Source organism: Choloepus didactylus, chromosome 9 (genome assembly GCF_015220235.1).
Source record: "Choloepus didactylus isolate mChoDid1 chromosome 9, mChoDid1.pri, whole genome shotgun sequence".
NCBI lineage: Eukaryota > Metazoa > Chordata > Mammalia > Pilosa > Megalonychidae > Choloepus > Choloepus didactylus.
In genome coordinates this window covers 26,670,333-26,690,004 of record NC_051315.1, presented here as the reverse complement: position 1 = coordinate 26,690,004, position 19,672 = coordinate 26,670,333, and the positions used below count along the sequence as shown (strand labels likewise).

Genomic DNA, 19,672 nt, shown 5'->3' with positions numbered 1-19,672 from the left:
TTTTAATTAAGGTATGTACACTGCTTTTTTAGACACGCTATTGCACACTTAATAGACCACAGTATAGTGTAAACATAATTTTATATGCACTGGGGAAACAAAAAATTCACGACTCACGTTATTACTGTGGTCTGGAACAGAACCCACAGCATCAACGAGGTATGCCTGTAAATACGATGTTTCATAGATGTTCCTTAGAAGGTTGAGGAAGGTTGAGGAAGTTCTCTTTTATTTCCAGATTGATGAGTTTTTATCAGGAATATATATTAAATTTTGTCAAATGCTTTTTCTGCCATCTATTGGGAAAATCATGATTCTTCTTTTTTGTTAATGTAGCAAATTACATTGATTAATTTACAAATGTTAACCCAAACTTACAATCTGGGACAAACCTTGCTTGGCTGTGATGTCTCATTCTTTTCATAAAGTTAAATTAAATTTGCTAAAATATTGTAGGTCATTGGTTTGCAATTTTCTTTTGTTGTAATGTCTTCATCTGCTTTTGTTATCAAAGTAATGCTGGCCTCACAGAATAAGCTGGGGGAAGTGTTCATGTCTTTTTAATTTCCTGAAAAGTTTGGGTAAAATTTTTCTTTCTTTCTTAAATGCTTAGAATTCACCAGTGAAGACATCTAAGCTTGGAGTTTTCTTATGGAAAAGTTTTTCAACTACAAATCAATTACTTTAATAGATATATCTATTCAGGTTATCTATGTCTTCTTGAGTTTTTGACTTTCAAAGGAATTTTATCCATTTCATATTAAGTATACTCTAATATACTGGCAAAAAGGGTATTATATTCCCTATTATCCTTTTAATTTTTGTAGAATAAGTGATGACATCTCTCTCATAACTGTAATATCAGTTGTCTAATTTACTGAAATTTGTGTCTTCTTTTTGTCCTAGTCAACCAGGCTAGAGGGGCTTGCCAATTTTATTTTTTTTTTCAAAGAACCATCTTTTGGTTTAATTGATCTCAACTGCTTTTCTGTTTTCTATGTCACTGATTCCCATTTTGATCTTGTGTATATTTTTTCTTCAGCTTACCTTAGGTGCAATCTGCTTTTCTTTTTCTAGTTTCTTCAGGTGAAAGCTGAAATCATTGATTTCAGACCTTCTTTTCTAACAGAATTTCCTCTAATACTGATTTAGCAGCATTTCACAAATTTTGATGTTGTGGTTTTGTTTTCATTTAATGAAAATTATTTCTATTTTTCCTTTTGATTTCTTCTTTTTGATGCATGGGCTATTTTGAAGTGTATTATTTAATAGTTTCCAAATATTTCAGGATTTTTCAGATATCTGTCAATGATTTCTAATTTAAGTCCATGAGTTGAAAACCTTTTAAATTTATTGAGATTTGTTTTATGCCCAGAATATCATCTATCTTGGTAAACAGTCCATGTGCACTTCGAAAAAAGTACTCCGCAGTTTGTTGGGTTAAGGTTCTGTAAATGTAAATTATGTCAAATTGATTTACAGTGTTGTTCAAGTCTGCTATTATCCTTACTGTTACTACTTTTCTACCTATTTGCTCTCTATTAATTATTAAGAGAGGTGTGTTGAAATCTCTGATCTGAAGTGTAGATCTATTTCTCCTTGAAGTTCTATCAGGTTATATTTCATGTATTTTGAATCTCTTTTATTATATGCATTAACATTTAGCATTATCCTTGTCCTCTAGATATGTTGATCCCTTTATCAGTATGAAATGACATTCTTCACCCCAGGTTGGCTCTGAAATCTTCTTTGCTTTATATTGATACAGCCAATCCAGATATCTTTTTTTGTTTGTTTTTACATTACTTAAAATGTTAAATTTATTGTGAATGAGAAACAACCATTATGATATTTTACCTGTTGCTGTGAGAACAGAAATGACTAATCAGATGAGTTTAAAGAATTTAGCTTTTTTTAATGCAATTTTATTGAGATGTACTCAGACACCAAATAATCCATCCAAAGTATACTATCATGGCTCACAGTATCATCTTAGAGTTGTGCGGTCATCGCCACAATCAATTTTAGAACCTTTTCATTACTCCAAAATAAAGGAAAAAAAAAAAAAAAAAGAACACCCAAAACATCCCATACTCCTTATCCCCCTATTATTTATATAATTTTTTTCTTTATTTTATTACTTATCTGCCCCTACACTGGATAAAGGGAGTGTCAATCCCAATGTTTTCACATGATAAAAGCTATACAGTTATGCAATCATCATCAAGAATCCAGTCTACTAGATAAGAGTTCAACAGATTCAGGTATTTCCTTCCAGCTATTCTAATACACTAGAAACTAAAAAGGAATATCTATATAATGCGTAAGAATATCCTCAAGAATGACCTCATGACTTCATTTGAAATCTCTTAGCAACTGAAACTTTATTTCATTTCTTTTCCCCCTTTTGGTCAAGAAGGCATTCTCAATCCCACAATGCCAAGGCCAGGATCACCCCTGGGAATCATGTCCCACATTTCCAGGGAGACTGACACCCCTGGGAGTCCCTGGGAGTCATGTCCCTTGTAGGAGGGAGGGTGGTGAGTTTATTTGCAGAGTTGGCTGAGAGAGAGGGGCCACATGAGCAACAAGAGATTCTCTGTGACTCTTAAGCATAATTATAAGTAGGCTTAGCTTCTCCTTTGCAGGAATAAGTCTGATAAAGGCAAGCTCTAAGATCAAGGGCTTGGCTTATTAAATTGGGAATCCCTAATGATTGTGAGAGTATCAGGAATCCCCAAGTGGGGAAGTTTAGTATTTCCACATTTGTCCTCAGTCCCTCAAGGGGACTTTACATATACATATGTACACACACACACACACACATATATACATATACATATATATATATATATATATATATATATATACACACACACACACACACACACACAATTTTTTTGTTTGTTTGTTTTTGTTTACTTTCTGCCCAAAATACTCTGGGATGTATCCGGGTGTTACATTAACCTATACAGAGTAAGTTCCCTATTCTAGGTTCCATGTATTTATGTTGTTTAAATACTGACCATACAGGTTAAATAAGATTGTACCAAATAAACATCTCTTAAATAACAGTTAAAACTCAGGAATAGATGTGACTGCTGTAAGAGTTTACAATCTAGGAAACTTTACAATAAGCTTTATTGAACATTCAGATGTTTTCTGATTAATGTTAGCATGGTGTATCTTTTATATCCTTTATTTAAAGACAGATAAGTTAAAAGTTAAAGTGGGTTTCTTGTATCAGCATAAAGTCAAGTCTTGTTATTTTATCTACTCTGATAATCTATGCCTTTTACTTGGGGTTTTTAGACATTTACATTTAATGTAGGTAGATTTAAGTCTACTACCTTGCTGTTTTGTTTCCCTTTTCCTCTTTTTCTGCTGCCTTCTGGATTAACTGTATGCATTTTTTTCATTCCATTGTATCTCTTACGTTGGCTTAAAAATCTGTAATTCCTTGTTTTGGTATCATAATGGTTTCTTTAGGGCTCACCCTTAATTTATCACAGTCTACCTCCAAGTCATATTTACCACTTTACTTCAACTATAATAACTTCACAATACAAACTCCTCTTCAGGCTTTATGCTATTCTTGTCTTACATTTCACTCATACATATTTTTACTTATACTTGTAATACACCCTAGAATACACTGTTATTATTTTTGTTGAAACAATTGGTTTTTAAAGAGAGATAAATAAGAGAAAAAGAATTACTCATGTTGTTACCACTTCCAGTGCTCTTCGCTCCTTTGTGTAGTTTTGTAATTTCCTCTGATATTATCTTCCTACTCCCTGAAGGACTTCCTTTAACAGCTCATGTAGGGTAGTGATGAATTCTTTCAGCTTTTTCATATCAAAAAGTATATTTCATCTGTATTTTTGAAAGACATTTTTGCTGGGTATAGACTTATAGTTTGACAGGGTTGTTCTTTCAGTTCTTTGAAAATGCTGTTCCACTCTTCTCGCTTGCACTGTTTCCAATGAGAAATCTGCTGTCTTCCTTATCTCTCTTCCTTTTTTACATAACATGTATTTTTTTTCTGTATTTCTAAGGTTTTTTTTTCTATTACTGGTTTTGAGAAATTTGATTAAGATGTGCCTTGGTGTTGTTTTCTTCATGTTTCTAATGCTTGGGGTTCATTCTGTTTCTTGGGTTTGTAGTTTTCATCAAATCTTGAAAATTTTCAGCCATAACTTCTTCAAATATTTTTTTCTAACCACATCATTCTCCTCTTCCTCAAGGCATCCATTACATGCCTATCAGGCCACTTGAGGTTGCCCCACTGCTCGCTAATATGTCTTCATTTGGGGTAGGTATTATTTCTGTATGTGTTTTAAGTTGGGTATTTTCTATTGCTATGCTAATCTTTTTGTCTGCAATGCCTACTCTGTTGTTAATTCTACTGAGTATATTTTTCTTCTCAAGAAATTTGATGCCTCTACTGAACTTTTGAACATCTAGAAGATTTATAGTAATGTTTCACTGCCTGCCAACATTTGTTTCAGTTCTAGGTTGGTTTCAATTGGTTGTTTCTTTTCTTCTCATTATGGGTTGTACCTAAATCCTTTGGATTCTTTGTAATCTTTCATTGGGTATCATATATTGTGAATTTTGTCTTGTTAAGACAAGCTTTGTTCTGGGACAATTTGTTACTTGGAAGTCAGTGTTACCCTTTGGGTCTTACTTTTTAAAATCCTGTTAGACAGGACCAGAGCAATGTAAAGTATTCAAGACCATTCTAAGTATTCTATTCAATGCCCCACAAATTATGAAGTTTTCCAGTTTGGCTAGTGTAACCAGGCAATATTCCCAGTCTTTTATAAGCAATGAGCACTATTGTGTGGAATCTTCTTGGATGGTTCTTTCCCCAACGGTAGGTAATTTGTTCACACACATACATTAATTAGTACCCCGCTTAATACTCCAGGGAAGACAAGATCTCCAGTATTTTCTCCTTCTGCAAATCACTCCTTTCCAGTACTTGTCTTGTAAACTCTATCCGCTTTGCTCTTCCTCAACTCTCAGCTTCATCATTTCAAGGAATGTCTGGCTCTGCCTGGGTTCCTTATCTCTGTTCTGTGTCATAGAAACTCTCTCAAGACAGTAAGTTGAGACAATAGGTTTTCCAGGTATTAGTGTCCTTTGCTGTCACATATCCAGTGTCTTGAAAACCACGTGTCCATATATTCTATTTATTTTTTAATTTTTCACTGCTTCAGGTGGGAGGGTAAATTTGGTCACTATTACTTCATCTTGGCCAGAAGTAGAAGCACCTATATTATCATATTTAATTTCCTGGCTGGTTTTCAAATATCTTCATCAAAACCAAATTAGTATTAAAAAGTGATCAGCCATCAAACTTTAGCTAAAATAGTAAATTTATAAATTCTGACTGTAGCCTTTGTGAGAAACAAGATACAAAAATAACTGTAAGGTCTTTTAAGAAACTAAATGGCAATAGTTAGGGTGGCAATATAATTCAGTGTTCCCTGTTGCTTAATCAATGCTCAACAATTTTTAAGAATCAAGACCATTAACTTTACAGAAATTTTTATTTCAGTTAAAACATAAAGGAAAGTAGAATGCAGACTTTATAAAGGGGATGTAGTGTTTTGTTTTTCTACAAATTTGTAAAGCTAATGCACTTTCATATGAGAGAAAAGGCAAAGGGCTTATGATAAATGATGAAAAACATAAATAGAAGTTACATCATAAAAATATTTCTCAAAGGGCACTAAATTGTTTACATAACAGACAATATTCCCAACCATTTATGAGTGCTGGGCGCTGCTGTATATAATATTTGCAAATGGTTCTTTCCCCAGCCTTGAGTAGTTTGCTTACACACATGCACAAATCAGGTTATTAAAAGTCAAAAGTCTAAGAATTACATTCTCAGATATTTACTGGCTACATTTAAAATAAGTTTCAGACAATCTATCTGGCCAGACTTTTCTTATATATTTAAATTGCATAAAAATTTGAGGTATCTTGTCAAAGTAGCCCAAATGGAAAAAGAATTATAAAGTATTTTATTCCATTTGTAGACTTACGTTACCTACTGTCTTTTGTAATTAATTTCAGTGATAAAATGCTTAAACATATTTGGCATTTTCAAATTATTATGTATAATATATAACACTAAATTATTACTACTAAAAATGAATGTGACATTTTCATAAATTCTTATGAACCTTTAAGAATAATGTTGATTATTTAGATAATTCCTTTCTAGATTAAAGATAAAATAATTCAAAGTACATATTTTATTTCCATAAATCCCTTCAAATTACACTCATCTTACACTTATATTATGTATTCAAGTTTAGCAAATATACTTTAATTTACCAAAATCACCAACTGCCCTGACTTGTCAAAGTGTGTGCATGTGTATTCACATGTATGCATGCATATGTGTATTCATGTGTAGGTGTGTGTGTGTGTCTATATAAAATGCTGGAAATCAAATTTAAGTAATAACTTCTTAAATCATAAATCGTGTTAGGATATAACTAAAGCTACTTACTGCACTCAAGGAGATTTGACACCAATGGGACTAATGTATGTAAAAAAATGTTTTTTGGTTTGTTTTGCTGTTTTCATTTCACTTTTTAAACACTTTCCAATGAGAGGAATAATGCCAGTTAAGCCCTCCAGAATGCTGCTCTCACACATTTGACTATGTGAGTGTGGACTGTTGTTACACATGCCTATTTTTAGACTTGGCTTCCTTCCTTTGTAGTTCTTTTGGAGTCATCTTGCCCAGCAATTGGTTCATATGATTAAAAATTGTTATGCCAGCAAAATCATTTTGCAAGAGATTAACAGGACATGAAGTACAGTTTAAAACAATGGCTTAGAGAAGTGGTTCTCAATGTCTACTAAACCTCAGAACTACCTAGCAGCTTTTTAAAGACCAGTGCCTGAGCCCTTTTACACTCTAATTAAATTTGGGAAGTGGCATGGGCATTGGTAGTTTTGGAGAAAGCTCCCTAGGCAATTCAAACACATTTTCAGGACTGAAAACAAATAGCTTAGAGATTTTCTGATATTTTTGTACTATTTCCCTACCTTCAAGAAATCTCCATTAAGAAAGAGCATTATAAAATTGATAGCATTATTTTTTCTCTTTCTATACTGTTATACTAAAAAATAAATTTATGAATACAGAGAATTAAATTATATAAAATATCAAGGTCATGCCCTATATCTTAGACCAAGACTATCTGAAAACTGCATTAAATTATATTTGCTTAACAAAGGATTATGAATACTGAATCATAATTTTCTTTTTCTTAGTTGCTAGGGTTAGAATACCTAGAAGGAAAGAAGTGAAATGGGACTGTAACCCATAGCAGCCTTTGAAATTTGTTCTACAGCTACTTGTTAAATTGTAATTTGAAAGCTGCCACCTTTTTTGTATATATGTTATATTTTACAATAAGGAAGCAACTGAAACTGGAACTGTAACCCATAATATTCTTTGAAATTTTCTATTTGTTAAATTGCACCTGGAAAGTTATCACTTCTATATATATGTTAGATTCTACAATAAAAAAAGTTTAAAAAATTATATAAGCTACTGTGTATTTTTATAAAAGGGAGTAATGATGCACTAAAAACTGAGTTTACAGTTTAATTTCCCATGAAAAATTCACTTTTGTCCATACACTCTAACTGGTTCAAGATATTTTTACATCCTGTTGATTTCAAAAATCTCATTTCCATATCATCTCACTACAAACTATTTCATAAAACCCTTAAGAGTCATCTAAAAATAATAAAAATTAATTCAATATTTCAAGTTATTTGGATTTTTAATTTGACGACAGTTTTCAATATAAATCAAGCTTGAGGACATTTTTTCAGCTTCTTAAGACCTAATTACTTACTTTGTCTGCAGCTGCCAACAAGTTGTCAGCCATTTTGTCAAGGTTTGGTGCTTTCCCTGTATAAATGAATCTCATCATTTCTTTAAAAACCTCAGGGTCTACATCATTTATTTCCACTTGATTCTGATATTGAAAACAACACAAAAAAGATATTTAAAGAAACACACAAATGAATCAAAGTAATCGCTGACAGTAATTTAAAGCCCCCAAATTTGTACTCAACTACTTTATAACTCAAGTACACATACAGAGCCATTTCTAAATTTTATTTTAAATTGAGGTAAAAACATCTTCAGTAAGCTAAGCAGGAAAAGTTAAGCAGGCAGATCTAAGAGGAGCAGCATACATTGTGTGAGGGGTGGGGACCACGACCAGCTGGAGAGCCCATGTCCTGACACTAGGACCCAGCCTAGTACTACCACGTAAGTCCCAATTTTTCAATTAAAAAATTAAAAACAAAACAAAACAAAACGAAACCACACATTTGTGTTCAGTTTTTGTAGAGGAAGATGGCTATTAAGTTTTTCTTTATGGAATTACTAGGTCTTAATACAAGGTCTAATACCCTATTAAGTAGTGGGTCCATTTCCAGCATTAAACAAAAGTAGGGCTGGGTATTTGTGACAATACCAGATCTCACTGTCTCAGAAATCTCTATTTAAAAAAATAGCATGTAATATTATCTACTGACATCTCCTTGGTTACTAGAGAAATACTCAAATCCAAAGGGACAAGTTGAACGTTTTTTTTTCAAAGTTAATGTTCTTAATGTAGCAGTTTTAATATGCTTCCAGATTTTTCTCTGTGGAAATGGATGCACATTGTTCATACTGTTTTCGTAATCCACTATGATATATTGTGAACATACTGTCATGCCAAAATGGCATAAGTACATACTTTTAAATAGCTTCCTACTATATGCCAGGCATAATGAGATGCAATTATGAGCAAAACAAGGACCCATCCTCAAGGAGCTCACAGGCCAAATTGGGAGAGCAGTAAAGAACTTGGGCTTCCTGAACTCCATCTAGTGCCCTTTCTCTCTGTTGATTCTTATTACTAGATAAACTTTGAGTACTTGGAAATTTTTTTTTTACTTTTTTTTTTTAACAATCCCCTGCAGCTATAAATCAGTTTTCTCAAACTTATCTTTAGTTCCGAGTGTCCTACTTATTTACTTTTGTTTTTTTTTTTACAGCTTTATTCACACACCATACAATCCTTCCAAAGTGTACAATCATTGGCTTTTGGTATAATCACATAGTTATGCACTCACCACCACAATCAATTTGAGAACATTATCACTGCTCAAAAACAAAAAAAGAAAAAACAAAATCCCATACGCCTTATATACCCTTGTTATTGATGCTTAGCTTTGGTATAGTATCTTTGTTACTAGGAAAGAATATTACAACATTACTGTTAACTATGGTCCTCACTTTGCATAACTATATTTTTGACCATGTAGACTAGTTGATTTTTTACTCCTATATCCTTGTATTTGGTTTCTTTCCTACTATCAAAGAAGGTAAATATCTAAAACTAAACAATACCAAACTTTTTTGATCCTTTGCTGCCAATAACATTTGCTATCACTGATGCCTCCCCACTTGGAAGTCATGAGAAAGCCGATCACAGCACCTGCTCAGACCAACCATCAAACAAAGAAAGCAACTATTTTATTTCAGCCTCTAATTCTGAGCCACATGAAGAAACTCTGGAGAAGTTGGAGGCCTAAAACCCTGCTTTATGCAACTAGTAAAGATTCCACCTCTGATCTCTAATCTGACTAGATTTCAAGATGACAAGTGAAAGAAAAATGTCTGCGGAACTCAAACTAGTAATATCTAGGTTGCAGTTAATGTACAGTAATATTGAGCAATCTATGTCCTTTTTATTAAGTCTAATATCCTCTTGTTTTAGTGGCAAAAAGAATGCAGATGCTATTTTGTTTTTAGAAAAAAAATTCCACAATCAACCCCTAAAAGTCTAGAAATGGGAGATACACATTTTAACCAGAGACTTCTCAAACAGCCATGGGCCAGAACGATGTTTCTGGATAAGACCTACCATTTATCCACTAGACAGGCATTCCAACAGCCATTACTTGCACGCATTCAGGGCTACATTTATTGTTCTACTATAGAACACATTTTTTCCCCATCCTTCTATTTGTTTCTAAATTTTTTCCTTACTTATCAAAGTATGAAAATGAAAACATGCACCATTACTTTAAAAATACACATTCCACTATTCTACATTTGTACAAATTAAATATTAGCCTTTAAACCATGTTTACCTTTTTGCTTTCTTCCATTTCATGTTCAAACATTGCATTAAAAACTGGGGAACGTGCTGTAACAAGATTAAGCATCATTATTTAGTGCACGAGTTTATAAAAGAATCATACTATATTACCTAAAAGTAGAAAGTACCTGCAAGCACAGATTTATGAGCTTTAAATTCTTGTCCTCTCACAAAAAAACTGCAATCTGTAAATCTTGTGTTTTCCCAGAGATTACCTAAATCTTCTGCTAGTCGACATTCAGGTACCTTCAAAGTATTTGTATTAGTATGTCCTGATATATTTACTGAATCTTGGACCACGCTCACCTAATAAAAAAGGGACAGCAGGAAAAACATTTTCACAAATTAATATCAATAATCAGTTATGGAATGCATACTAATATTTCCTATACTTAAAATCATCTGAAAAATCCCATTAACTCCTAATCAAAAATCCTAATACGTGGGAAATGAATTTTAAAATACATTTTAAAGGAAAAAAATGACAGAAATTAGAAACATATTAGACTTGTTTTAATGAAATATTATGTAAATAAATGGCTTATCAATTGGTTGAAATGCTTCATTATTAAAATAATTCCAAAAACTTTTCTCAACAGAAAAAGTGGCATATTGTGATATCAAATGCAAACAAGAAGACATTCTTGTAAGGTGGAGGAAGAGATTTCTTTAATTTTTATTTTCTCACATTTCAGACCCACAAATATTTAAATTTTATTATATATACAGTAAATATAAGGCTCACAATGACATTTTGTATTCTATATTATTCAAGTAGGGAAGTATATTAAGTGTCATTCCTACATGTTTCAATTGTAGTAAAAATGATTTAAATATCATGCTCATTATAAATTGCAAGAATTTCCTCAAAAATAATTTTGATTATTAAAGTTCATGGAAATCTTTTTAAGAAGCAGTATTATATATATTATTGAAAATTTCACATTACATTTAATAAATTAAAGAAACTACTACCTTCAACTAGTAAAAAAAATGTTTCTGAGTAAATAAAGCATTTGTTTTAAAAGAGTTAAGTTAATTATGTATAGTTGTTATTTTTAAATTGCTAAGTTTTGGAGTAACTGGTTATGCATCAATAGATAACTAATACAACTGAATTCACTTAAAAACATTTCAAAAGGCTTTTATTAAATAAAGGGAAAGTTTTATTAAGAACACAAATACAATAAATTATTTAGAAATTTTAAATTAGAAATGGTTAAACTGGAGCAAACTATAAACAGGCTAACAGTTAATGTATAATAACAGTCCAATGTAAACATCTGGAGATAGTCTCAAAAGTCCCCATTCACCCAGATGTACAAATATGTATCCCATGTGAATGAATGGACACTTACAAAGAACAACTGGAAAATCTTTATTTTTAATAGGCTATTTTTATTAACTATTTTTCCTTCCCTCAACATGTGTATAAACCTTTGGGAATCACATGTATCATAGAAATCATCTAGTCCAATCACCTTATATTTTATAAAAGAAGTCAAAGTGAAGTGCCCTAAGTCACAGTGCTAGTTAGTTAGTAGTAGAGGAAGACTAGACCTATATTACTGATTCCTTTTTTAGGGCTCTTTGTATTATGCAATGCTTCTTTGAATATTTAAAAAATTAGCAATACTAATTTAACATAATTATGGTTCAGACAGCATTTATCACAGCAATCTTCTGAGGTATTCTAAATATGGGAATCAAATTACTGTGTACATGATCAACCCACCAAAAAAAGTTCTCCTAAGTTTTTAGTATTTAAGTTTTTAATCATTCAAAATTTTATTTCTAAAATTTTAATAACTACACAACAGAAAAAGCCTTCACTAATCCCTACCTGATTTCCCTGTTACACCATATATTATAACCTAATGATTCATAAACCAAAACTGTTGGTGTTGATATTCAGAGTTCAGTTAGCTTTTTATCACAGAGATAGTATTTATTTGTTCATATCAAGCAGTGGTTGGACCTGGGTATGTTTACTTGTATAATGTATGCAGTGAAGTTATAAAGATGTGATGATATATTGAATTTAGGAAAAGATTTCTTAGAATTCTATTTATTATCTATTAACCCAACTAAAAGTAATATATAGCTAATGTGAAAATTTGGCAAAAATTAGGTGATCGAAGAAATAAAAAGATCAAAAAATAAAACATTATTATCAGGCATAGATACTGATGACATTATATTGGTATTCTGTCTAAGCAATCATAATTCAAAAAGCTTTATACTGACATACATGCATTTACATAGTATTATTATAGCAACCAGAAATTTTAACCAAGACATAATTAACATTTTGTACATCAGAGAGTATTCAAGGGATTATAGTGCAGAAATTAATCTAACTAAATTTGATAATCACTGAATTCTGATGACTATTTTCTTGATACCTGCAATTTAGAAAATAGTAAAAATATTTTCCTCTATTACATATTCAAACATAGATAACAAACATTCTGGTTGAATGGAATCTAGAATAAAAAATTCAGAAAAAAGGCTGAGATTCTTTCCTGAGGTTTGTATTTGCTCTTTCAAACTAAAAAAGGTAAATGCAAATATTTTAAAACAGAATGGATATCTTAGGAACAGAAAAATAGGCAGGAAAAAAGGCATGCCCTTAAACATGAATTATAATTTAAGTTTATGAAAAACATAGTATGTATGTTTTATCTGTATATATATATTTTTTTCTACTGCAGACCAAATGAAACATTATGGAATGGCATGAGTCTGTAGACTATTAGCATATTTACAATCTGTTGGAATTCAAAAAGATGAACAATTCTAACCAGTTTTCTATTTTTTTCCTACTTTTTTCTCAATTCTATTGTCTACATCACTTTGGAGGAAAGGGGCAGAGGTGTTTACACTGCTGGAAATCTCTTTCTGGCCAATTAAATCACTGTATGGAACTTGCAAGATGAAGCTATGTCTTGCACAAAAAGGGTAGCACCAAACTGCCTTACCTGTCTACAGCACCACTTGCAGGGGAGGGGGAGGAGGCAGTTCTTTAGGTAGGCTCAGTGCAACGCTTCCTCCTCTTCTGCAAGCAGTGCTGGAGATGCTGTAGAAGGAAGGGGTATCCATGAGAGTAGTGGAAAAAACAATGGAGAGCATGAGGAATGATTGTTAAAAGTATTTTTTGACTGCCTATACTGAATACAGTGCCCAGGATATAAATGCCTAAATCAGTAAAAAGGTGCAGGTTTCTGAATCCAAAGCTGAATCTGATCAATGCCAACTTAAAATGTATGTCAAGGGGGGTTCTCTTATTAGGGGTCACTAGGGTATATAATCTACATATGGATAACAAGCATACTTCAAAAATATATGACAAAAAAGGATCTTAAACTTAATTTCAGCCTTAATTCTGAATTTCTTGGTTGTCTAGGTTCCAACACAATACGTTTGGAAAAGATCTGTAAATACTATTTCAATTCTAAACAGCGTATTTTCTTAAAAGCTTCATTCACAAAAAGACTTTAGCTGCACTAGTTTTTTGTTTTAAACTGGAATAAAAAGCTTTTGGGGTTGTTTTAATTCTAAGGTTGCATGATTTTAAAAAACTAACACGTTGAAATATAACTGCTAAAATTCAGTTGTTTCTACAATATGGATACTAAAACCTTAAAATAGCATAACATTTTACTTAGAATACTACTTAGAATAGCTGCCTATTGACAACAAATGCTTGAATAAATTTTTGTTAAATTATTTAATGACCTCTGCTCAAGACATTTGCTGTATATGCTTTATCAACCAAATAATTGTATTCATAACAAATTCATCATTCTGTTCATTTAACCTGTCTAAGTGAAAACAAGATGCACTATATTTACACTATGTAGTCTCTGGGGCCATATTTCAATTATTTTTCTAACACAACATAATGACATACAATTAAGTTGTAATCTTGCCAAGAAAATTTTATACATTTCCTGTAAATAGATAAAAGCTAACTTAGATGCAGTTGAGGAAGTTATCATGCTTCCAAGACACTTACTGGTCCATAATAACCTGTTGAAATATTTTAACATTAGTTTACTGGATCATTAACATTTTCCACTGGCTTTCCCTTAAAAGAGAACAATAACAGATGCAAATCAAAACCTCAAATTAAGACAAATCTTAAGTGTAAATTACTTGACAGGAGCAATCCTGCTAAATTTCAAAACACAACATTTCAGACATAAATAAACCTCATCAGCAGTTTGTCATTAGGCATGGGCTTGTTGTAAATATTTGAAACACCATTCCTTAGAATGCTAACATCTATTTGGTTAATTTTTTCCAATTGTTGGAATAAACAAAAAACTTCCCCAATCTTTTTCAGTCACTTCTCACTATCGTTCAAGTATGGATTCGAACTGACACACTTATAGTAGTAATTTTTAATATGATCAATCTGAATTGACAAAAAATATTGATCATATCTTTATTCAGAATGAAGAAGATATCTGAAATTTTCATATAAAGATACATACATTCATAGTCTTTTAAAAAGGAAGAAGTATGTAGCTTGCGACAGTATAACTGTGTATATAGTTTATAACTAGAGATATAACAATATTTTCTCAGTAACTGATTTCAGACTGGGTAACTATATTGATTCCTAAGATATAAGGAGGGCAGTCTTTTCTGGTCATTTACAAATAAAACCTTATAAGTTTTATGATTACTTAATTTTTAAAGTAGACCCATATATTTTAATAGTTCATATTTTTGCTAAATCACTAAATTTAATCATGGAGTTCCTTGAAATAAAAAATGTACCCACCTCACAAAATAATGTAAGCTTGTCATCTGGTAAAAGACCATTAGCTTCATCAAGCAAAAAATCCCTTCTAATGAACTTTTTAAAACCCCAGTCCTTCCCCTGTACAAATCGATATGCTCTTTGGCTTTCTGGTGGAAAACAGAATAGAAGTTTACATAAAACAATTATCTGAGAAACATTTTCCTCAATGATAACACAGTTAAGTGAAATGTGCAAAAATAGGATTTGGCCAATACATCAGTCATAAAAATCATAGTTACGTGTGTTAACAAGTGAAATGTCGTAAAAGTCAAGTCAGGTAGAATCAGATCACTTCACATCACTACTCAAATTTTGGTCATTGTTAATAAGCTTGATTTCAGATTTCTTTATCTCTAAATATAAGAAAAGCTAGATAAAATCTTGTGGAGAAGAAAGAGATCTTTCTTAACGATTTAGGCCCCGTAAGACAATGAAGTAGGATCAAAATACATTAAGATAGTAGTCATTATCTAGTACCAGGACCCTATTAGAAACATTCTCTCTCATTTCCTGCTTCTCCCTTTAAAAATGGATGTCTTAAATCACCAAAGCATCATTTAAGCTTTTCTGGGACCTACCCCACTGATTTAAGCTTCACTAAACTACAGAAAAATCCATTAACTGGTGAAAAGCTAAATAAAGTCCCCATACCATCTCTATGTCTCTAGGCATAATCCCCTCACCTTTAAAAAAAAACTTTCATAAAAGAGCAAAAGACACTTTCAGTAAATTTTTTAAAAGTTAATAAATATCTGAAGGGTTTCAAATGTCTGACATACTGATAACAAGTATATACTCTGAAATAAACTAGATCCTCTAAAGAAAGTATTCACCATCCACCATACAAAAAGAAGAAAATGAAGGTGGAAAAACAATGACAATCTAATTATGAAATACTATACTATCTCAAAGGTTAGGTAATGTGAAAATGTATATGAAAATATGTATTTGCTCAGCAATAAAAGATATTTTTTATAAATGAATAGATAGTATAGATTTTCCCTGATAAAGTGGTTTGATTCTGATTCACTTCTAAAAAATATTTAAAATTTAACAGGGCAGTTTATGATTTATTTTCTTACTATGTACATTCTACATTTCCAATAAGTTCTAGGGAACATTATTTCAGCTGGCTATATACGTGAATTTTGGAATGAATTTAATAGGTCCTGAGGCTAAAAAAATATGATTTCCTTTCAGTCAGTGTTCAGTCCACTGCTCAAAAAAATTCTAGTGACAAAATATCAGGACATTCTATTTCCTTTCATACTGTTCTTCAGATTTTATTACCTGGCAAAAATGGCAAAGGTGAAGAGAAATATTTCTTGAACATCTATTATATGCCAGGCATTAAACCAGACACTTTGCCCTAATAGCAATTATTTTTCCAAGCAACAGGTAAATGTCACTTTAGGGCATGAAAAAGTTAAATTTTAGTATTATTTTTAATTACTTTTACATGTCTTATGAAGTCTAAGACTTAGTAAAACAATTATAGCTCTACACTAGTATTTAAAACTAACTAAATACTGTTCAAATTAAATGTTTTAAGTTAAGCAGATTTTAGTGAAAAAAAAATTCCCAGACTTTTCTTGGTACAAGTGCAGAAGTCACAGTACATAGTTACACAGAGACTTCTTCACTCCAGTTTGCAAATCACTTACCCATTGCTTTTGTCTCTTCCCTTTTAGCATTCAGAAGGGAAAATTTGAATTTTGCTCGAACTTCACTTTTTGGGCAGCTGACTAAAAGCAAATATAAGGACAAGTAGTCTTTACTTTCATCATCTAATCCCTTTGGGTTTACCCTCAGGCACCTAAAATAAAACAACAGGCTCACATGGAGGAATATAATACTTCACATGTTCAAAAAAGAGAGGCAATACTGAAATAATTCATTAAATACTATCACAAACAGCACTCCTGGCAGTCTACTCACAGTTCTTTATTATTCTCCATACTTCAGAAACTTATTACCAATCAAATACAAAATTAGACTAATACCCATTCAGGAACAATAATAATAACCACAAAAAACCACAAAACAGTTCATGTTCATGGTAACATGAAAAACACAAAACCAAAACAAATAAAAATCTTACTTACCATTTCATTTTGTCATTTGGGCCAGACGAAAACGTAGAACTTTTTAACACTTCACCCATTTCTTCTCGACAAAAACTGAAGTTATTAATGGTCCACATGTAGGAAAATTTTACTACTTTAACCTAAGAGATTCAGAAAACCACCTTTATAATAATGAGTTTTATGCTTTTAACTTGTCACGTTAAAACATTCTATGACCCATCTTTCAACACCTCTATTTTAGTGTTTCAAAATTATAGTCTCAAAATACTCTAAAGTTTATAAGTAACATGTTAAAAAAATAAGGCATTTTTAACAGCCTGTACCTGTGTATAACACCAGCTTTCAGCTACAGGGCCAACAGACATCTCTCCAGATAGAGGTGGGGTGGGTTCCCGAGACATTGCCACCGTACTGCAGTCTTTTAGGATTTATGCAGTATCCCTCACAGTTGAGTACTTTATCTATAAAGAAAAGAAGGCCGAGTTACTGTTCAAAAAGTTTAACTGACTCAATCAAATGCGAAGAAGTAAACAGTCACAAAACATACTTCACCCAAATTAGACTATAAAGGGACACATGAGGATTTCAAATTATTTTAATAATTTTTAAGAAATGAAATAATAAACCTGTATGATATACAGTTGAAATCTTAACATCAAACTTAACATTTACATATAAGACATTATTTTGCTAAGACATACTTTTCAAAATATTATAAAACACAAAATAACATATAGCTTGTTAATAAGATCACATGCATAAAACCACAAATATGGAAACTTAAAGAAAACAAGTAATAATATCCAATTTACCTTCCTTCATCTGTTTACTGATGTGTTCATGAAAACCAAGAGTTGCAAAGCCCTGAAAACTACAAATATTAATCACCCATCTGTCAGACTCCAGAGCACTAACTAAAACATAAAATGGGATCTAACAGGCAATAGGCTGTAAGAATGACATGGATTTCCACAAAAGTCTATCTTGATCTTAGACAAACAGGTTCTCTGAAAAACTTCATCCCAATCAGAGGGTTTCTTACTGAGCAAAGCACATAATAAAATTTCCTTACAGTTAGCTGTTCTCTTACTACACTCAGTTGGACACAATTTCTCATAACCTGGCCGACACACTAGTGACTAGACAATGGAAAATCTATAAAAGAAAGAGGCAAGATCAGAAAGAACTACTTAAGCAGCATACTTTGTGGGCACAGGGATATCAAGATTACATTCTAACATGGGGACTCAAGTCTGGAGAGTCCATTTTTTATTAAAAAATAAATAAATAATAGGGGTAGAAAACTACATGAATCCTATGAAAATAAACAAGGCAAAACAAGGGGGTGATTCTTAGTAAATTTATTCAGTTGTGCACTCATCAACACTAAAAGTTTTAGAAAAGGTTATCCCTTTTCTAGAAATTTCTGTAAATAAAAATTACAAAATGTAGTCTTTGTGACTGGCTTCTGCTTTTTTTTGTTTTCCTGAACATGTGTTAGTTTCCTGTTTTTCTGCACATCTCAAAATTTTTGGTTGAAAGCTGGACATTTCAGTTAATAAACTGTACCAACTCCGGATTCTGATTTTTTTGTGGGTTGTCGTTTTCTCTTTTAGTAACTTTCCTGGGTTTAACTGCAACATCTGGCTCCCCCACATTGTGTGGCCACCAATGTCTCTCTTCAGTTTTTCATTACGATATGAATTTTTTTAGCCAGGCTAGAAAGCTGAGGGTTGTTTGCTACTTTTAGCTGACAAAGCCACAGGTTTTCACTCCCAGCCCCAAAACAAGTCCACCATTCTTGTTGCTGGTTTCCTGACTATCTCTAGGCTGGTGAAACTACCATTGTTTTCTACATTTCATAACAGAAATATGAGTTAGATATTCTGTTCAGGCAAATTCATAGTTAAATGCAATGAAAGACTTATGATTATTGGTAATAACTAGTAAGAAGTGAAAGGGCCCTGCCCTGTCAACACTTTTGCCAATGGCTTGAAGTAAGCTAATAAAATGAAACATCATGACCAATTTCAAAAGTAGTAACAAGTCAAGAAAAATATTTGCAATGCATAATAACACATAAAAGACAAATTTTCCTAACATATAAAAAATCTCTACAAATTAGGGGAATAAAATAAAAAATACAGACATATAATTCAGAAAAAAAAGTAATTTCATTCATAATTTGAAAAACACAAATTAAAACTATTTTTTTTTTAGTTTTATGCATCATTGTTCAGTTAACCTACAACTTCTCTAATAAAAAAAGAAAGAAAGAAAGAAACTAATTAACCTAAGTCACATTTTCCCTATCAGACTGACAACAATCCAAAATTCTGGGGAAAGGTACTCTCATATATATCCAGTGGAAATATAAATTGGAAAGCTGTTTTAGTAACCTCCCTTCACATTTTTTATGGTGAAGTTTTTGGCAAGAAAGGGAAGGAAATGATGCTACTAAATAAACTACTTATTTTATAAATATGAAAATGTGAATGGCATTATTTAATGTCAATGAGACACATTTATATGGTTTTTGGCAACCAAGAATGATTTCAAAAACATTC

At 31.8% G+C, this 19,672-nt stretch overlaps 1 protein-coding gene across 4 annotated transcripts in view; it reads right to left on the bottom strand.

The window, feature by feature from the left end:
* The window catches only part of SPOPL (speckle type BTB/POZ protein like), a 71,066-nt gene that overhangs the window by 9,739 nt on the left and 41,655 nt on the right, over positions 1–19,672 (bottom strand). For 2 of the 4 annotated variants that reach the window (XM_037848937.1, XM_037848934.1), the window contains 7 exons: positions 17,429–17,566; positions 17,124–17,245; positions 16,683–16,834; positions 14,998–15,125; positions 10,334–10,511; positions 10,198–10,253; positions 7,899–8,021 (listed from right to left, as the gene is read on the bottom strand). In XM_037848937.1, coding sequence (XP_037704865.1) covers positions 7,899–8,021; positions 10,198–10,253; positions 10,334–10,511; positions 14,998–15,125; positions 16,683–16,834; positions 17,124–17,245; positions 17,429–17,506 — 837 coding nt within the window. In that variant the 5' untranslated portion in view covers positions 17,507–17,566. Of the gene's footprint in view, positions 1–7,898; positions 8,022–10,197; positions 10,254–10,333; positions 10,512–14,997; positions 15,126–16,682; positions 16,835–17,123; positions 17,246–17,428; positions 17,592–17,917; positions 17,938–19,672 lie in introns of those variants that run through there. The other 2 variants (XM_037848935.1, XM_037848936.1) reach the window with 2 other exon arrangements.